Consider the following 19,246-nt stretch of genomic DNA (forward strand, 5'->3'; position numbering starts at 1 on the left):
GTTATTTACCCTCCAGAAAACAAATTTAGGTGACTTGTGTCCATAGTGCATGTAGAGAAGGAAGCCTTTTTCAGACCATGAGCCAATGAGTACTGGGACACTTAAATCAGATACTAATTTCTGAAATCTAGAGAGCTGTAACCGAAAGGTAGGTAGCAACAACTTGGTGACAAACTGAAGATTCAAAATTTCTCCTTTCAAGAAAAATGTTGGTTCCTTTTTCTTCCCACATGGCAAAAATCAGTTAAAGATTTAAAACTGAGCAAAACAGATTGGAACAGGCAAGATGGAAAATGTGGTTACAGTTTGATAAGAATGGTTATGTTGTTATATATCTGAACATTTGCTTTATGATATTTTATTTTGGTGCTTTTAGATTTATAGTTTAATTGCTATGTATGCAATTTTGTATACCACTTAGATATAAGTGGGTTAAACCAATAATTAGATGGAATCAAATTTTTCCTAATGTTTATTCATCATAAAAAGTAGTAAATAATCCTATATCACCAGCGCAAAACATCTGTAAGAACCTGTAATTTCGGGAGGAGGAAGTGACGTCACCACCCGAAATGGCTGCCTGAGCCATGAGCTCCGACTAGCCCCAAGCTATCAGGACTCCCACTGATAACTTGCACAAACGCGACCTCCAAGTACGCGAGAATTGCATCTGAAACCAGCGGTAAGCGATATATGACTAGTTCCAGAGCCCCGATAGTCAATTTACAAGCGTTCGCATATAAGGGCCCAGCCGCGAACATGAGCGCGCCAACACCTGAGCCTCGTCAGCCAGATTCCCGAAGGGGCAGCCCAACGCAACTTTCCCCACGGGCGAGGGACACTTGCCAGAGGAAAACCGCATGCAGGAGATTCGGGGGTGGCTACAGGAAATAAAAGCAGATATAGCAGCGGTGCGAACGGACATTACCATGCTGGGGGCAGAACTTCGCGGAGAAATTGGCGCGCTAGGTATAAGAGTAGCTGAAACGGAGGACCGATTGGAAGAACATACTGAGCTAATCCAAGCTCTTGACACGCAACTCCGGGAAACCAAGCAGGAGACTCAGCAGATCTGGGATAAAGTAGAGGATCTAGAAAATCGCAGTCGCCGATGCAATGTGAGATTTCGTGGCCTCCCCGACACGCCACAATATCTAGACTGCGAACTGACTATAAAAAAAATTGCTAGCGCATTGCTTCAGGAACTCCAGATTATCAAGGATCCCGCAGAAATTCAACTGGTACGAGCGCACAGAGCCTTGGGCAGCATGAACTCAAACCGTCCAAAGGATATTATTGCCTGCTTTAGTGATTTTAAACTAAAAGAGCAGATAATGCAGGCCTCGCGTGCCACCCCAGGATTTCAATGGGACTCCTATCATATAGAGTGTTACCAGGACTTGGCTGCTACTACACTGAAACGAAGAGCGGAGCTTCGACCCTTTACGAAATTCCTGGCTGATAAAGGCATCAAGTACAGATGGGGCCATCCATTTGTGCTCAGATTTTACAAAGATGGGAAACAACATCAGGTCCGGGACACTGAAGAAGTCGCGGAGATTTTTCCGGAAGACGGACCAAGTGGAGATACTGCGACATCAACGAAACAGAAACCATCAGCAGGAGACAAACCACGTTGGCAACGAGTTAGTGCAGGAAAGGGACGGCTACAGCGCCAGCACTCTGATACTCAGCTAAGAAGATCTGAAAATAAAATCCGAAAATAGAACGAAGTTGATGCTACAGAGGAACTAGATAAGAGACCTTAAGCTGATGACTATAATGTTGCAAATGGTAATTTGAATTTGGTTAAAAAAAATGGTGTAAGTTAATGTACACAGGCGGTAATGGCCTGACAAAGATATAGCACTCGATTGCCTGATGAAGTGGGGATCAAGCTGTTTATTGTTAATAAATGAGGGGGGGGAGGGTCACTTTCTTCTCTGACATCCTTATGAGCATAATACAGGGATGTCTTAAGGAGGGTAGGGCGGGTATGGGAGTTAATAGTTGGGGGGGAATAGTTCAGATTATCTTCAAACTGAAGGTCGGGGAGAGAGAATCACAACTAGGTACAGACCAGAACCAGAGGCGATGTAGTGGAATAGACATAACAATAATAAGGGGGTGATGAGTATTCTAACGTGTATGACCCTTAATGTAAAGGGACTTAATTCACCAGGAAAACGTCAACTCATGTTTAAAGAGATCCAACGCCTGAAGGCAGACATAGCATTTATTCAGGAAACACACCTAATTCAGACGGCTGAACGGCTATACTATGAAAAGAGAAATCAGCAAATATTTTTTGCATCTAACTACCTGGGAAAAAAAAGAATGGAGTATTGATAGTACTCTCCCATAAATACCCTTGGCAAGTACAGCGTGTGATCAGAGACAAAGGGGGTAGATACCTGTTGTTGATAGTGAAAATGGAGGGGAGGTATTGTCGCTTTTAAATATCTATGCGCCCAACGATCAACAAGGGGCCTTCTATCTAGATTTGTCAATACTTCTTACCAAATATATTGAGGGTACCCTATTGATTGGCGGAGATTTTAACCTTATGCTGCATCCCACGTTAGACAATACCACACAGGGGATTCTATACTCACAAGCTGACCGGGCCCAATTACACAAATTTATGAGGCAATGGCAGATATTGGACATATGGAGGCAGATCAATCCGCAAGCGAGAGGGTATACATATTATTCGGCGGTACATAAATCTCAATCTCGCATAGACCTTTGGCTAGGGCCACTGACTTTACTGTCCACTGTAGAAGATATCCAGATACATTCTAGGACATGGTCAGACCATGCTCCAGTGGTGCTGGAGCTAAAAAGGAAAACACGAAACTTGGAGAAGCCACAATGGCGCTTCAATGACTCGTTGCTAGCAGATCCGGCAATAGTCACTAGGCTAGAAGCAGATATTAAAGAATACATTGACCTCAATGATAATGGAGAGGTGTCTTCTGGAATACTCTGGGAAGGTTGCAAGGCCGTGATCAGGGGAAAAGCCATCTCCATCCAGGCACATGTTGAGCGACAGGCGAGAGCGCGGACACAACAGATACATACAGAATTGATGGCCCTTAATGAGCGAGCCACTCAACATGGAGAGACAGGGGACATACAACATCAGATGCATAATTTAAGGATGGAGCTTAGGGAACTCCAACTGGCAGAGATCACTGAGCAATTGCAACGAGTAAGACAGACCTATTTTGAATTTGGGAATAAGGCCTCACGGCTACTTGCCCATAAATTGAAAAAATGGTCCACGAATACGCATATCCCCTCGATTCGGGATATGGACGGGAATGTGCATACCACACGAGAGGACATTGGGGCGGTTTTCTTCCACTTTTATACAACATTATACCAATATGAGGGGACCTTAGATCAACAACAGGCCCAAAGTTATCTAACCCACGCCATGCTTCCTCGGTTATCTCTAGTACAGGGGGAGATGCTCTCAGCTCCTATTACATCAGATGAGGTGGTATGGGCTATAAGAGACCTGCCACATGTCAAAGTGCCAGGGCCCGACGGATATACTAATAAATTTTATAAATGCTATAGTAAGCAACTGATACCATTATTGGTCCGAGCTTTTAATGAAATCGAATTCCAACATGAGTTACCTTCTACCTGGAGATTGGCAAATATTGTAGTCCTGCAGAAACCCGGGAAGGATCCACAGCTGTGTAACTCCTATCGCCCGATATCACTCTTGGGATCCGACTATAAAATCTTTACCAAAATATTAGCTAAAAGGCTACAAAAGCTCATGCTGAAATTAGTTCACGGGGACCAAACGGGCTTTATTGTAGGACGGCAAGCATTTGATAATGTTAGGAGAGCTCTACACTTGATCCATGAGTCAGTCAGCACCCGACAACCTATGATGCTCCTTTCATTAGATGCCGAAAAGGCGTTTGATCGGGTTAATTGGGCCTTCATGTTTGAGGTCCTAGAGCATATGGGTTTTACGGGTCGATTTCTCCTTTGGCTTCGATTAATATATGCTCAGCCATTGGCGGTGTTACGGATCAATGGGACTAGTTCCCGCCCTATTACATTAGAACGGGGAATGCGGCAGGGTTGTGCGTTATCACCATTGTTATTCGCCTTGACCATGGAACCTTTAGCACAACACATACGCCAAAACCCTTACATACATGGTCTAATGGTAGGACACATAACCCATAAAATCATGTTATTTGCGGATGATGTCCTTTTAACGGTGACAACCCTTAGCGAATCGTTACCCCAGGTAATACAAGAACTGAATCAATACGGTCAGTTATCTGGGTTTCGTGTGAATATGGCCAAATCAGAGGTTTTAGGACTTGGGATACCACAGGCGGAGGAAGTTTTGCTACGGCAGCAATTCCCGGTCAAGTGGGTTACCCGAACTCTTAGATACCTGGGTATCTAATTAACACCTAACTTGGCGGATCTCCATCAGGCTAATTTTCCGCCAAAGCTTCAAGAACTCTTTCGAGATTTAGATAAATGGGAGGGCTTAGAATTATCTTGGTTGGGAAGGGTGGCAGCTATAAAAATGATGATATTGCCCAAGCTGTTATATTTGTTTCTAGCGTTACCATTACCAATGCCGAGGGTTTTTTTTTTCGCCAACTAAATCGAAAAGTTTTTGCCTATATCTGGCAGCACAAACCACCAAGAGTAAGAGCAAACGTCCTGTACCAATCTAAAAAACAAGGAGGTATGGGAGTACCAAATTTCGCCCTATACCATCAAGCGGCACAATTACGAGTGTTAGCGGAGTGGACTGTTGGTAATGCAAAACCATGGCTTCAAGTGGAACGGCACTGGATGGGGCTCGCTGACATACGCTCCATTATATGGATGCCAAAGAAGCAGGTTCAGGCATACATTAGGAAAGCCCCATTAGCAGTGCAATATCCCCTACAGACTTGGTTGGCTATAAGGCAGCGGTGTCTCCCCAACAGACTAATTCCAACAGATGGCCATAAAGACCGCTCCGGGTTGTCCTCTGGGGATGGCCAACCCACTTTATAGCTGTTGGGAGAAGAAGGGACTGAGCACATTAGGGCAACTGTGGGATGAGGGGCAGATGATACCATTTACAGATTTGCAAGAGGAGTATGGTTTGCCATCTTACCACCTGTTTCACTATAATCGTATGAGAGATTATATAAATAAAAGGGCAAAAATTGAACTGTCCTTAGAGGAACTGGCCATAGAACAAGCAATAAGGGTGGGCAGTCATCAGGGATGTGTTTCTCGCCTCTATGAGGCATTGCTCTATGATAAGAAGCCTATACTACATTATCTACAGCAGTGGGAGCAAACCTTACAAATAACAATAGAATATACACAATGGGAAAAAGCCATGGAGCATATGTTGCGGGTTTCTATATCTAGTTTAATGATAGAAAGCAGTTACAAAATATTATATCAATGGTATCACACTCCTAAGCGATTGGTAAAAATGTATGGGCAGGGGTCTGACAAATGTTGGAGGGGCTGTGCTGCAGTGGGGAACATGCTTCATATTTGGTGGACATGTCCGAAAATACAGCTTTATTGGGCAGAGTTGATTGATATGTTTATCCAAGTGACTGGAGTACGGTATCCTCAAAAACCGGAGATCTGTTTGCTACATGTCCGCCCCTTAGGGGTACGACTTTTAGACCATCGGCTCACTTCAATATGGTTGGTGGCGGGAAAAATTTTATTGGCTTCACAGTGGAAAAGCTTAGTGGCACCACCTGTGATAAAAGTAGTATATAAGATGGACTCTCTATCAAATGTCTAAAATGACAGCTCTACGATCTGGACATGTAGCAAAGTTTAATATGCTATGGGAACGATACCGATCATGGAGACTAAAATCTAGCATAGACCTAGATGCCCCTAAGCTCATTGTTCCAAGGCTTTGAATGCTTCTGGACGTCTTTCTACTGACCTTCAATGTTTTCTAATTGCTGATTGCAAGATGGGGGGGAGGGGGGAATGAGGGAATATTTTGTGTGCTATTTTGCATGGTTCAGTATTTAAGTTTATGAGATATGTTTAATACACGGTTGCTGTGTAATGACTTGATATCTATACAATACTTTCAATAAAAAAAGAAATTTAAAAAAAAAAAAAAAAAAAAAAGAACCTGTAATTTCACAAAACAGTACAAAGTAGCAGCACCAGCAAAAGTAATATAGCATTATTTGTCATATTTGTACTTCCCTCTCTTTACCTACCCTCTAACGGGGCATGGTAATTGTGTTTAATACCCACAATCCTCATGGGAGACTCCTAAGAAAATTAAAAGCCACGGGATAGGAAGCAGTGTCCTTCTGTGGATTAGGAATTGGTTACTGGACAGAAAACAGATGGTAGGGTTAAATGGCCATTTCTCTCAATGAAGGAGGGTGAATAGTGGAGTGCCACAGGGATCTGTACTGGGACCGATGTTATTTAGCATATTTCTAAATTGTCTGGAAATTGGAACGATGAGTGAAGTGATTAAATTTGCAGATGACACAAAACTATTCAAAGTTGTAAAAACACATGCGGATTATGAAAAATTGCAGGAAGACCATAGGAAACTGGAAGACTTGGCATCCAAATGTCAGATGAAATTCAATGTAGACAAATGAAAGTGATGCACATGTGAAGAATAATCCGAATCAATTACCTGATGCTGGGGTCCACCTTAGGAGTCAGCACTTATGAAAAAGATCTAAGTGTCCTTGTAGACAATACACTGAAATCTTCTGCCCAGTGTGCAGCGGCAGCCAAAAAAGCAAACGAGATGTTAGGAATTATTAGGAAAGGGCTGCAAAATAAGACCAAGAATATTATAATGCCTCTGTATCGCTCCATGGTACAACCTCCTCTTGAGTACAGTGTTCAATTCTGGTCGCCATATCTCAAAAAAGATGTAGCACAATTAGAAAAGGTTCAAAGAAGAGCAACCAAAATGATAAAGGGGATGGAACTGCAAGGCTAAAGAGGTTAGGGCTCTTCAGCTTCGAAAAGAGACAGCTGAGGGCAGATATGATTGAGGTCTACAAAAATCCTAAGTGATGTACCAACCAGGAACACAAATAGATCAGCACGCACATTCTTGAATCTCCACTACCCCAGCTGCAAAGGACTTAAATATAAATCAACATAAGCATCCAGCTTCTCCTACATCAGCGCGCAACTATGGAACGCACTACCAAATGCCATAAAAACAATGCATGACCTAACAATCTTCCGAAAACTACTGAAGACCACCAACCTGTTCAAAAAGGCATACCACAATGATCCACCCTAAATACTAGGCAACTAAACTCTACCTGAACTAGGAAAAACAAAACTCTCCACACTAATCTGATTAACCTACGCTATCACTAATGAACATCACGCATTACGCACTACCACTTTATCCCTCACGCCAGAAATGAACTTTCTATATTCGACTGTCTAACTTACTCTATAATTTACGAACTTTAATGCAATACCACTTTGTAAACTACCATTTACGTACTTTAATGTAATACCACTTTGTATTTCTCAATCCGGAAATGGCGATCGCCATTACAGCATAATGTAAGCCACATTGAGCCTGCAAATAGGTGGGAAAATGTGGGATACAAATGCAACTAATAATAATAGTGAATACATTTTTCACTCTTTTAGAAAGTACAAAGACCAGGGGACACGCAATGAAATTACATGGAAATACTTTTAAAACAAATAGAAGGAAATATTTTTTCACTCAAAGAATAGTTAAGCTTTGAGTGAGCTGCCCATAGTCTTCTATTGAGACATATATTGGGAAGTCACTACTTGCCCTGGGATTGGTAGCGTGGTATGTTGCTACTATTTGGGTTTCAGTTTCTACCTGGATTGGCCACCGTTGGAAGCAGGATACATGTCTAGATGGAACATTGGTCTGACTCCGTATGGCTATTCTTATGTTCTTAGGATTACCAAATTTGGAATGAAACAAGAGCAGTATATCATCTGCATATATATGAACAGAAATTCCTGCTTCCTGTATAAGTAATGCTAAAGGACTAGATTAAACAAAAATCGGTGCTAAAATTGAACCCTGGGGAGCTCCATAATGAAGCTTCTTAGCCGTCGATTTTCCAGATGCAGTATACACGTAAAGGAATGATCTATTAAAAAGAATGAAACCAGGCTAATACAATTCCTGAGATAACTAAAGACAAAAAAATAAGACAGAAAAAAAGGGTATGATCAATAAGATCATACGCTGCTGACAAATCTAACTGCAGAGCAAGTATTATCTAGCCATGAATAAACTTCACTAAGCACAGCAATACTTTCAGAACAGCAGTATGGACAGAAACCCGACTGACGAGGATGAAGAGCTCAAATTTGTTCAGCAAATTGGGAAAGCTAGATATAAACCACTTTCTCTGCAATCATAGGAACAAAATTAAGATTAGATATAGGACGATAATGATCCGGCAAAGATGGATCCAGAGGTCTTCTTCAAGACTGGTTAATGACAGCCTCTCATTGAGCCATGCTCCTGCCCAGTGGACGGTTTCTGTAGTAAAACCATAGTTAATAATGATGAAAGCAAATTTAAATGAGAGAGCTTAATCCATGAGGAAGGAATAGGGTCCAGACAGTATGTTGAAGGTCTCATAGAAGACACAATCTTACCTAAGGAAACTAACGATAGCAGCTAAAAATTAGAACCTTTTAGTGCTGTCCTCAATGAGCGACAACCCCTCTTCAAAGTTAAGCACAGAGTTTACTTGAGCTATGAGTTCTGCCATCTCATCCCGATGGAAAATACGGACCATGGACGATATTCTCCAGGTCTCAAAGCCTCCTCCCTAAGGTTCTGTGAGGGAAGAGTCTCATCTTCCTGAGGACTGAACTCCCCCCTCAGACCCCAAAGAAGCCAGGTCCTCAGCCCATTCCATCCTAGGCCACTTGGCTGTAGAAGGGGGTCGGAGGGGGGAGACAGAGCCTTACCTCCCTCCAGAGGCTCCCCTGCCTTCCAAACCCAGTACGCAGCCCATATGAAATCGGGAAGAAACCTCATTCTTCCCAATGCACGAAACCACTGCATCCCTGAACTCATGCTATGCCTACGTCCCGAATCATGGGGCCGGGCAGGAATTCCCTCCACACACAACCGCTTGCAAGCAGATAGCACCATGGAGGACTGAAAACACAGTCAGACAAGAACAGAATGTTCCTGTATCGGGAAAATTTTGGATTTTTTTTTTTTTGTTGTTTTTTCTGAGCAGCTGCTGCCGGCACTCAAGACTCCAGCACACTAGAGCCGAGGCACACATGGTCTTCCCAGCAGGGGGAGGACGAGGGTAGATAGACCCAGGTGTAGCACCACTGGGGTAAATGTGGCTCCCACAGACCAGCACCCCAAACTCAAAAGGCACAAGAGAACAGCCCAAATAACCTTTTTTTTTAACTCCCCGAAGGAATCCAAAGATTAAACAATCCCAATATTAGAGGTAGACCTTGAGGTTTTGCACATCTACCATCTGCTGGAGACAGCAAATATACTGGCTTGGTAAGAACTGCACAAGACTATGATACAGTTACAAGCGTTGATGTTCTCAGTCTCCACCTGATGGTAGGCATGCATAACCCAAGTGTCTGGACTGGTTTCAAGGACTGCCTAGAAGTGACATTTGTATAGGCAAACCCTGCAGGGTATTATAGCTCTGTAAAAATTATGCTATGCACTATCATTCACCAAGAAATAGTACTTCAGCTTAGAATGCTGTGTATGGGGAGAGGTGGGGCAGAGAACAGTAGGGTTTTCTGTGAGATGGATCTGCCCTCAGCCTGTTTCTCTTTATTATTTATTTTACAAGTTTATACACCACTCCATCTAAAATTCTAGGCAGTTTACAATATGTACAAAAAACATTACAACATCATAAAACACAGATATAAAACATTTAAAACAATACATCAGCATACATCATTAATATAATGCCAGCATAATCTGACATAAAAGATATATCAAATTGCATTCAAGACTATGGTAAAATTATGTATCATACCTGATAATTTTCTTTCCATTAATCATAGCTGATCAATCCATAGACTGATGGGTTGTGTCCATCTACCAGCAGGTGGAGATAGAGAGCAAACTTTTGCCTCCCTATATGTGGTCATGTGCTGCCGGAAACTCCTCAGTATGTCGATATCAAAGCTCCATCCGCAGGACTCAGCACTTAGAGAATTACACCCACGAAGGGACACTCTGCCCAGCTCACCACCGCCGAAACGGGGGAGGGGAATTAACCCAGCTCATCCCCACACAAGTGGGGGAGGGGAATCCGTCCAGCTCATCCCCGCGGAGCGGGGGAGGGACACCACACCCGCCGATGCGGGGGGATCTGGCTTATCCTGCAACCACAACCGCGGGAGGAGCTGACTGACCCTAACACCGCCGAAGCGGGAGGGGTACAAAGCTGCCCTACAGCCGCACGAAGCGGGAGGGAGTGCCGGCAGAATTTAAATCTCAATCCAGCCCCGTAAAACGGAGGGGAGAGGAATGCAGCAGCTCACTGTAACACAAACTCGTCTCAACTCTTGAAGAATCCAAGTGAAAGAAGAACTTGAACACGAAGTCCTCCTGAAGTAACTGAAGGCTAAACTTGAACCTAAAATTCAACCAGAACATAAACAGTACAGATATCTGGGAGGGGCTATGGATTGATCAGCTATGATTAATGGAAAGAAAATTATCAGGTATGATACATAATTTTACCTTCCATATCATCAAGCTGATCAATCCATAGACTGGTGGGATGTACCGAAGCAGTACTCACCCAGGGAGGGACATAGAAATCCCTGACCGCAACACTGAAGCTCCAAACCGGGCCTCCGCCCGAGCAGCCACAGTCAAGCGGTAATGCCTGACAAAGGTATGGGCCTTCCCCGCGGCCACCCAAGCCGCTGCAATGGCTTCCTTGCCCATCTTGCCACTGTAGGCTTAGAATCCTGCAGACCCTTACGAGTACATGTAAACAGGACAAACAGATGATCCGATTTCCGGAAATCATTGGTCACTTCCAAGTATCTGATGATGACTCGTCTCACATCCAGAAATTGAGAGCAGAGTATTCCTCTGGGTAGACCTCCCTACGAAAGGAAGGGAGACAGAGCTGCTGAATCACATGGAAGCGAAAAACAATCTTGGGCAGGAAGGAAGGCACTGTGCGAATAGTTACTCCTGCCTCAGTGAACTGCAGAAAAAGCTCTCGACATGAGAGTGCCTGGAGCTCGGAAACTCTTCTGGCTGAAGAGGTAGCCACCAAAAAGACTGCTTTCAACGTCAGGTCTTTCAGAGATGTCCTCGACAAGGGTTCAAAAGGCGGCTTCTGCAATGCTCTTAGCACCAGGTTGAGATTCCACGCAGGCACCACTGAGTGCAGAGGAGGGTGCAGGTGATTAACTCCCTTGAGAAAGCGCACCACATCTGGCTGCGAAGCCAGTGAAGCACCCTTCAGGCGGCCCCTGAAGCAAGCCAGAGCCGCTACCTGAACTTTCAGGGAACTGAGCAACAGGCCTTTGTCCAGACCTTCTTGCAGGAACGCCAACACTGAAGAAATTGGAGCAGCGAAGGGAGAAAGTGAGCCTGCTTCACACCACGCTGCAAAGATACGCCAAACCCTGGCATAAGCAGTAGAAGTAGAGCGCTTCCTCGCTCTCAGCATAGTGGCGATGACCTTGTCTGAGAAGTCCTTCTGTCTCAGACGCTGCCGCTCAATAGCCAGGCCGTAAGACCAAAGGGGGAGGGATCCTCCATCACCACGGGACCCTGATGTAACAGGCCCTGCTCCACTGGCAGCCGCAGAGGATCGCCGACTGAGAGCCTGATCAAGTCCGCATACCAGGGACGTCTGGGCCAATCCGGACCCACCAGGATTACCCTGCCGGGATGCTTTGCCACCCGGTCTAGCACCCTGCCCAACAAGGGCCAGGGCGGGAACACATAGAGAAGCTCTTGTGTCGGCCACCGTTGGAGAAGAGCATCTACTCCCAGGGATCGAGGGTCCCGTCCTCTGCTGAAAAAGCGCGGCACTTGGCAATCGGCCGATGACGCCATCAGATCTAGGCTCGGCTGGCCCCAGCGCTTCGTGATGCCCAAGAACGCCTGAGCAGATAGCTGCCACTCTCCGGGCTCCAAGGTATGGCGACTGAGAAAGTCCGCCTTGACATTCATGACTCCGGCAATGTGGGCCGCTGACAGCTGTTCCAGGTTCGCTTCCGCCCACTGGCATAGATTCATGGCCTCCTTGGCTAGAGGGGCGCTCTTGGTACCTCCCTGGCGGTTGACATAGGCCACAGCCGTGGCATTGTCCGACAGGACCCGTACAGGCTTCAACACCAGTACCGGGAATGAACTCCAACAACACCAACCGAATGGCTCTGAGTTCCAGGAGGTTGATAGACCACTTGCCTCTGCAGGAGAGCAGAGCCCCTGCGCTGTCCTTCCCAAGCAGTGGGCTCCCCAGCCCATCAAAGAGGCGTCTGTCGTGACGACAATCCACTCCGGGGTCACCAGAGGCATTCCTGCAGACAACTTGTCTGTCTGCGTCCACCAGCTCAGCGCCTTGCGCACTGCTGGGTCCAAGGGAAGGCGCATAGCATAATCCTCCGACATCGGAGTCCAGCGCAGCAGCAGAGATTGTTGTAGTGGTCTCATATGAGCCCTGCCCAGGGCACTACTTCCATCGTGGCCAGCATAGAGCCCAACAGCTGCACGTAGTCCCAGGACCGAATAGGAGAGGCTACTAGGAACTAGTCCACCTGAGCCTGAAACTTGACAATCCGATTGTCTGGCAGGAACACTCTGCCCACTTGGGTGTCGAATCGAACTCCCAGATACTCCAGGGACTGAGTCGGGCGCAGCTGGCTTTACTCCCAGTTGATGATCCAACCCAGGGAGCTCAAAAGAGCAACCACCCGGTTCACAGCTTTGCCGCACTCTGCATAAGAGGGGGCTTGGATCAACCAGTCGTCCAGATAAGGATGGACTTGAACTCCTTCCTTCCTCAGGAAGGCCGCGAAGACCACCATTACTTTGGAGAAGGTCCGCGGAGCAGTAGCCAACCCGAACGGGAGGGCTCTGAACTGGAAGTGTCGGCCCATTACTGCAAAACGCAGAAAGCGTTGATGAGGAGGCCAGATGGGAATATGCAAGTACGCTTCCTTGATGTCCAAGGATGCCAGGAACTCTCCATGCGAAAGTGCCGAACTTTCAAGGCCCAATTGACCCCTTTGAGGTCGAGGATAGGCCGTACAGAACCTCCTTTCTTTGGAATCACAAAGAAAAAGGAGTAACATCCCTTGCCAAGCTGATTTTCTGGCACCGGAACGACCGCCCCCAGGCGGATCAGATTGTTCAAGGTCTGCTGCACTACCACAGCTTTGACCGGAGACTTGCAGGGAGAGAGTACAAACCCGTCTTTTAAGGGTCGGCAGAACTCTAGCTTGTAGCCGTCTCTGATGACTTCCAGCGCCCAAGCGTCTGAAGTTATTGTGGTCCACTCGCCCATAAACGAGGACAGCCGTCCTCCAATCTGCACTGGGGCGTGGACCCAGGCCCCGTCATTGGGTACAAGACCCTGGGGGAGGACCGGAGGCAGCACCTCCGGGACGGCGGTCTCTGCGAAAGGAATGCTGCTTGGGGGAGAAGTTCCTCTTGAAGGAAGAGGGGGCAGAGGAGCCCGACCTGCCCGGGCGGTACCGACGGGTTTCCTGAAACCGTCCTCTGGAGGTACCAGGGCGAGTATTAGCCCGAGCCCTGACCTCTGGTAACTTCTTGCCCTTAGACGTGCCGAGATCGGTCACGATTTTGTCCAGCTCGACCCCAAAGAGCAGCTTGCCTTTAAAAGGCAATCTAGCCAGGCGGGATTTAGAGGCGTGGTCAGCAGACCAATGTTTCAGCCAAAGCCACCGCCGCGCAGAGATTGTCTGAGCCATGCCTTTCGCTGAGGCCCTCAAGACATCATACAGCAAGTCTGCCAAATAGGCTAAGCCCGATTCCAGGGCCGGCCAATCAGCCCTCAAGGAAAGATCCGAGGGGAAAGCCCGCTGCACCATAGTCAGGCACGCCCTGGCCACATAGGAGCCGCAAATTGAGGCCTGCAAACTTAAAGCAGCTGCCTCAAAGGACGACCTTAAGGCCGCCTCCAATCTTCTGTCTTGGGCGTCCTTTAGGGCCGTGCCACCTTCCACCGGCAACGCCGTTTTCTTAGTCACCGCAGTGATTAAAGAATCCACGGTAGGCCACAGATAGGCCTCGCGTTCACTTTCAGTCAAAGGATAGAGGCGGGACATAGCCCTAGCCACTTTAAGGCTCGCTTCCGGGACATCCCATTGAGCCGAAATTAAGGTGTGCATGGCATCATGCACGTGGAAGGTTCTAGGCGGGCGCTTCGTCCCCAGCATAATGGCAGAGCCAACAGGGGCTGAGGGAGAGACGTCCTCCGGAGAGGAAATCTTCAAAGCGTCCATGGCCTGTACCAACAGGTTGGACAAATCCTCTGAGCTAAAAAGCCGCGCTGCAGAGGGGTCATCCGCTCCATCCGAGCGGGGATCCGTCTCCTCCAAGGAATCCGCAAAGGACCGTTGGGAGACCTCAGATACGCTGCCCTCATCTACATCGGAGGAGACAAAGTCCTCCAAGGCCTGTGAATCAACCCGAGGGCGTTTACCTCTGGGAACCTCAACCTCTTTACCAGACGAGGGAGCAGGGGCAGCGTTTTGCATAAGGAAGGCCTGATGCAGCAGCAAAACAAACTCGGGGGAGAAACCCCCCAGACTGTGTACTTCCGCAGCCTGGGCAACAGCCCTAGACGCACCCTCAACCGGCGCTCGCAAGAGCGGGGGAGAGACATGCTGCGCATCCAAGATGGCGTCCGGCGCGACACTCCGCGAAGGAGTCGCGCGGGAAGAACGGCGCTTAACTTTAGCCGCTTTTGTGCCGTCGCCCAAATTAAGGGCGTTTATGGCATTAATGTCTCCAACCTCAAGGGCGGCCCAAGAAGAAGCCGTCCGAGCCGCGTGGCCGGCCAAGATGGTGGAGGCGAGCAGCGGGGGATGAGCGTTTATGGCGGGAAAAATCGCCACGCCGGAGGAAGGACCGGGACATTCATCGGCCACGAAACTGTCACCCAACAAGGGCGAATCAGGCTTTAAGACCCCCGCATCCCCTCTAGAAGCGCCCAAGCGATCCGGGGAGCGACTCTTTACGCCCTCGCCCTCCGACGCCATATGCCACGTGGAGATAAATCGGGGAACCCCCTGCCCGCTATAAAAAGGTAAAAATTACCTGCTGTCCGCTCCGAGCTGTAACGACTTGGTGTCCCAGTGAGTAGCTGCAATAAACGTTTAAATAAACGTCGAAATAAACGCCTTTAAGGACGTTCAAAATTTTTTTTTTTTTTTTTTTAACGGAGCCAGCGGGAGGGGGGAGAAAAGGAGGGACCTGGTGCCACCAGGTTTGCACTTGCTCAAAAGAGCCCTCAACCCCAGGCACTCAACAAAACCTAAAAATTAGGCTTGGAGGCCTAGCCAGAGCTGCTGCTGTGTGTGACCACCACCTGCTGAGATAGAGAACATACTGAGGAGTTTCCGGCAGCACATGACCACATATAGGGAGGCAAAAGTTTGCTCTCTATCTCCACCTGCTGGTAGATGGACACAACCCACCAGTCTATGGATTGATCAGCTTGATGATATGGAAAATATAAATTGATCAGTGAATGAAAGCTTTATTTAATAAATAAGCTTTAAGTTGTTTCCTAAAAATCTCCACTGTACAGAATGCAAGTACAAAGGTAAAGTGTTCCATAGGTTCCGCCCTGCAACCAAAATATAAATGGACAATATTCATCTAATCAAGCCTGAAGAAAGGAAGGAATATCTATAAAAAAAAATGTGTCCGTAGATTGCAGAACTCTGCGCAGGCGGTAGACTCTCAAAAAAAAAAAAAAAGTTACATTATACACAGTGGAACATTCTTACTGAAAGCCTGGTGAATTAATGTCATTATCTCAAATTGAGCTCACCAATAGACCAGAAGACAATGTGAATATTCATAAGTTGATGATATGTGATCAAAATAATAAATGTTTAGTAAAGCCAGTCCCAGACACAGAAGGCGGTTAAAAACGAGACTGAGGAGATAGCATGCATGGCTGCACAACCCATAGGTAAATTTGTGCATGTTTTTGATCGACGATCCAAGATGGCGATGTGGTGAGAGGACGTACCTGTCTGTGCAGCAATATCTCCACTAAAATCTTATTCTCGTTGGACTTGTGAAAACAGGATGGGGAAAAGGACAGCAAAAATCTGAGGGCTAAACCCCCCTGCTCCCTCGTTAGATCCTCCAGCGAGACAGACGACGCTGGATCGATATTGTCTGCAGCCAGGTCCAATTTTGTCTTCTTCTTCCCCCATGCCGGTAGCGGAAGCTTCCGGCGGCAGTTTGAGCGGGGTAACGTTAAGCCCTGTAGAACGCACGGTTCCCCCACAGTCAAGCAGCAATTATACGCCCGAGCAGGGTTCTTTGGAACTGTACCGATAGGTTGATCAGTTGGAAGGCCATGGGGGGGGGGGGACAGCCTGTGGCTTGGGAATTCTACCATTGGAGTAGAACAACCACCACAATTAGCAGCCAGAGTACTAGGGCAAGAAATTGTTAAGTACTCTGAGTAGAGCTAAGGATCAAAACCTGCCTGAAATTGTGAGTAGGGTAATACAAAAGACCTTAGAGCACTGTGGGACGCAATTAGTAATTTACAATCAACCTTGTCAGAATCAGTTCGACAAAATACTAACGATATTGCTGTGATTTCCGAAGCAGTATTAAATCAGGCTCACATCACTGGTCAGCAGATTGCTGAGATGAATACCTTAAAGACTAAATTACAGACTATGGAGAATTTGGAGATTTCCTTTCCTTAATAAAGGTTCTTTGTCAATAAGCACCTGGAATATTTGGAAAATCAATCACAAAGGAATAACTTGAGATTACTGAACTTTCCCAAATCTCCTCTTCTTTCTCCCTTGGATATGTTTAAAAAATATATGATTGACATTTTGAAGTTCTCTCCTCTTTGCCTCCGATTACTAGAGCTCAATATATTCCATCTACTAGAGCTTCTGATTGAATAATTTACCTCAAGGAGGAGAACTCAATTTGACCTCTTTTCTGGAATCTTCGCTAGAAGTGATAACGCAAAGAACCACTTTGGTGGTTACCTTTGCTCTTGAACCTGATAGAAATACTGTACTAAGACAACTTTCAATACGTTGTTTATGGGGTCTAAAATACGAGCATTCCTGATTTGGCTAAAGTGACACAGATGAGGCATAAAGAATTTTTGTTTATAAGGCTAGGGGTTCAGTCTTTGGAAGACAATGTTATGTTACGTTTTCCATGTGCATGTTTAGTATTATATCAAGGTCAGCAGTTTAAATTCTTTGACCCTAAGCAACTGAAGATTTTCTACAATTCAGGGAAGATGTAAATGTGACTGTGTAACCTATATGTTCACTGTTTAGGGTGGGCTGAGAAGCATTATTGGTTTAACGCCTTCTTGTGTTTTTTTTTTTCATTTAATCTTGGACCCTATTTCCTAATAACGTGGTCGAGAGAATTTAGTTTTCTAATATTGTTATGATTATTTCTTATGTTTATAATCTGATTTCTATGAGTAGCTCTTGAGTGCTTACTGAATGACTATTTGTAAACTTGAAAAATATATAAAAAAAAAAAAAAGATTTGTGCATGTTTTGAGAACACCGACTATAATGGTTACAAAGAAAAGAAAACAATCTTACTTGCTATGACCATCAAATTGCCTTAATGCTGCTTTCCCACCAATATCAAAAAGTCGGACCACGCCATCCTCGCTGCCAGCAACCAGCAGCCTCCCATCGTCTCGAAATGTACCACAATATGCCGTGTCTTTGAAGCGTGAGAAGGTTTTTATGGGTTCCTGGGAGTATCGACCATAAATATGGATCTGCAAAAAATAACGAGTGATTACCCCGTCAGCAACTGCATGCACAGACACACTGGAAAAATTGATCAATCATTTGCATATTACCAGATATAAACACTGTACAAGAAATAGAGGACAGTTCCTAGTGCCTGGAGCTTACAATCTAATCAAGACATACAAAACTAAACCAGGAAGACAGTAAAGCCATAACTGGGAAGAATGAAAGCAGATGGGTACCAGTCAGACTGATTAGCATGTAGGCTCTGCTCAAACTCACCCTTGTAGAAGCTGTGACTGCATAGTTATATGGAGAAAGTGAAGAGAAGTCAACTTTGGTCACTGCACCAAACTCCTTTATCTGAATGGGAGGCTAAAGAAAGAAAAAGCAACAACAGTTACATTGTGCTTCCATACAAAAGTAAGACAGCAGCTATTTATTGTACCAAATTACTTTAGACTCTGGTTCCTTGCTCAAAGCATTTTATTGCAGGTTATACATGAAACAGTAAGTTTACTTAGGTGTTATCCTGGATGAGCATATAAGTTTTAGGCCCCAAGTGAGGAGTATTACTACATAGATTTATTTATTACATTTGTATCCCACATTTTCCCACCTCTTTGCAGGCTCAATGTGGCTTACAAAATATCAAGATTAGTGGAAATAGATTAGAAAATAGGCACTTATTGTTACAGAAAGATATTGGGTAACATATTAGAAATAAAAACAAGCAGTTATTGTAAGACATGAAAACCATTACTCGATGTGTCAGACTTTCATGCTGTGTTAGCTCCAGTACTAGATTACTGTAGTTCATTCATGTCAATCTTTCAGTTACCTTGTTAAAAGGAAGGCTATTACTTCAAAATTCTGTAATATGGTTTTGTGAATGGGTGTGCAAACACAGAACACGTTACTCCCCATTTTCCAAATTTGCACTGGCTACCAACTGCTAATAATCACTTTCATGGTGCCTTCTTATTTGCAGGCAGCAATTTCCCAGTTATCAACCAGGGTATTCTTTAAGTCTTTCAACAGTGCTCATCACTCAGTCCTTACCTAGAGCCAGGGCTTTTGTAATTACTGGTCTACTACTATAGAATGCCTGGTTGAATAAACTGTCACTGAGGACTGATCTTTTAGCTTTCTGAATGAGGGCCCAAACTATCCTTTTTATGCAAGTATTTGCAAAAGGTGTTTAAAGTGGTCTGGGGTC

The 19,246-nt window shown here is 45.6% G+C and overlaps 1 protein-coding gene across 5 annotated transcripts in view; it reads right to left on the minus strand.

Annotated features, from left to right (window-relative positions):
* The window catches only part of UTP15 (UTP15 small subunit processome component), a 148,007-nt gene that overhangs the window by 98,451 nt on the left and 30,310 nt on the right, over positions 1 to 19,246 (minus strand). For all 5 annotated transcript variants that reach the window (XM_030193288.1, XM_030193286.1, XM_030193287.1 and 2 more), the window contains exons 3-4: positions 18,310 to 18,402; positions 17,869 to 18,053 (exon numbers count right to left, since the gene is read on the minus strand). In XM_030193288.1, coding sequence (XP_030049148.1) covers positions 17,869 to 18,053; positions 18,310 to 18,402 — 278 coding nt within the window. The remainder of the gene's footprint in view (positions 1 to 17,868; positions 18,054 to 18,309; positions 18,403 to 19,246) is intronic.

Source organism: Microcaecilia unicolor, chromosome 2, assembly GCF_901765095.1.
Source record: "Microcaecilia unicolor chromosome 2, aMicUni1.1, whole genome shotgun sequence".
Classification (NCBI taxonomy): domain Eukaryota; kingdom Metazoa; phylum Chordata; class Amphibia; order Gymnophiona; family Siphonopidae; genus Microcaecilia; species Microcaecilia unicolor.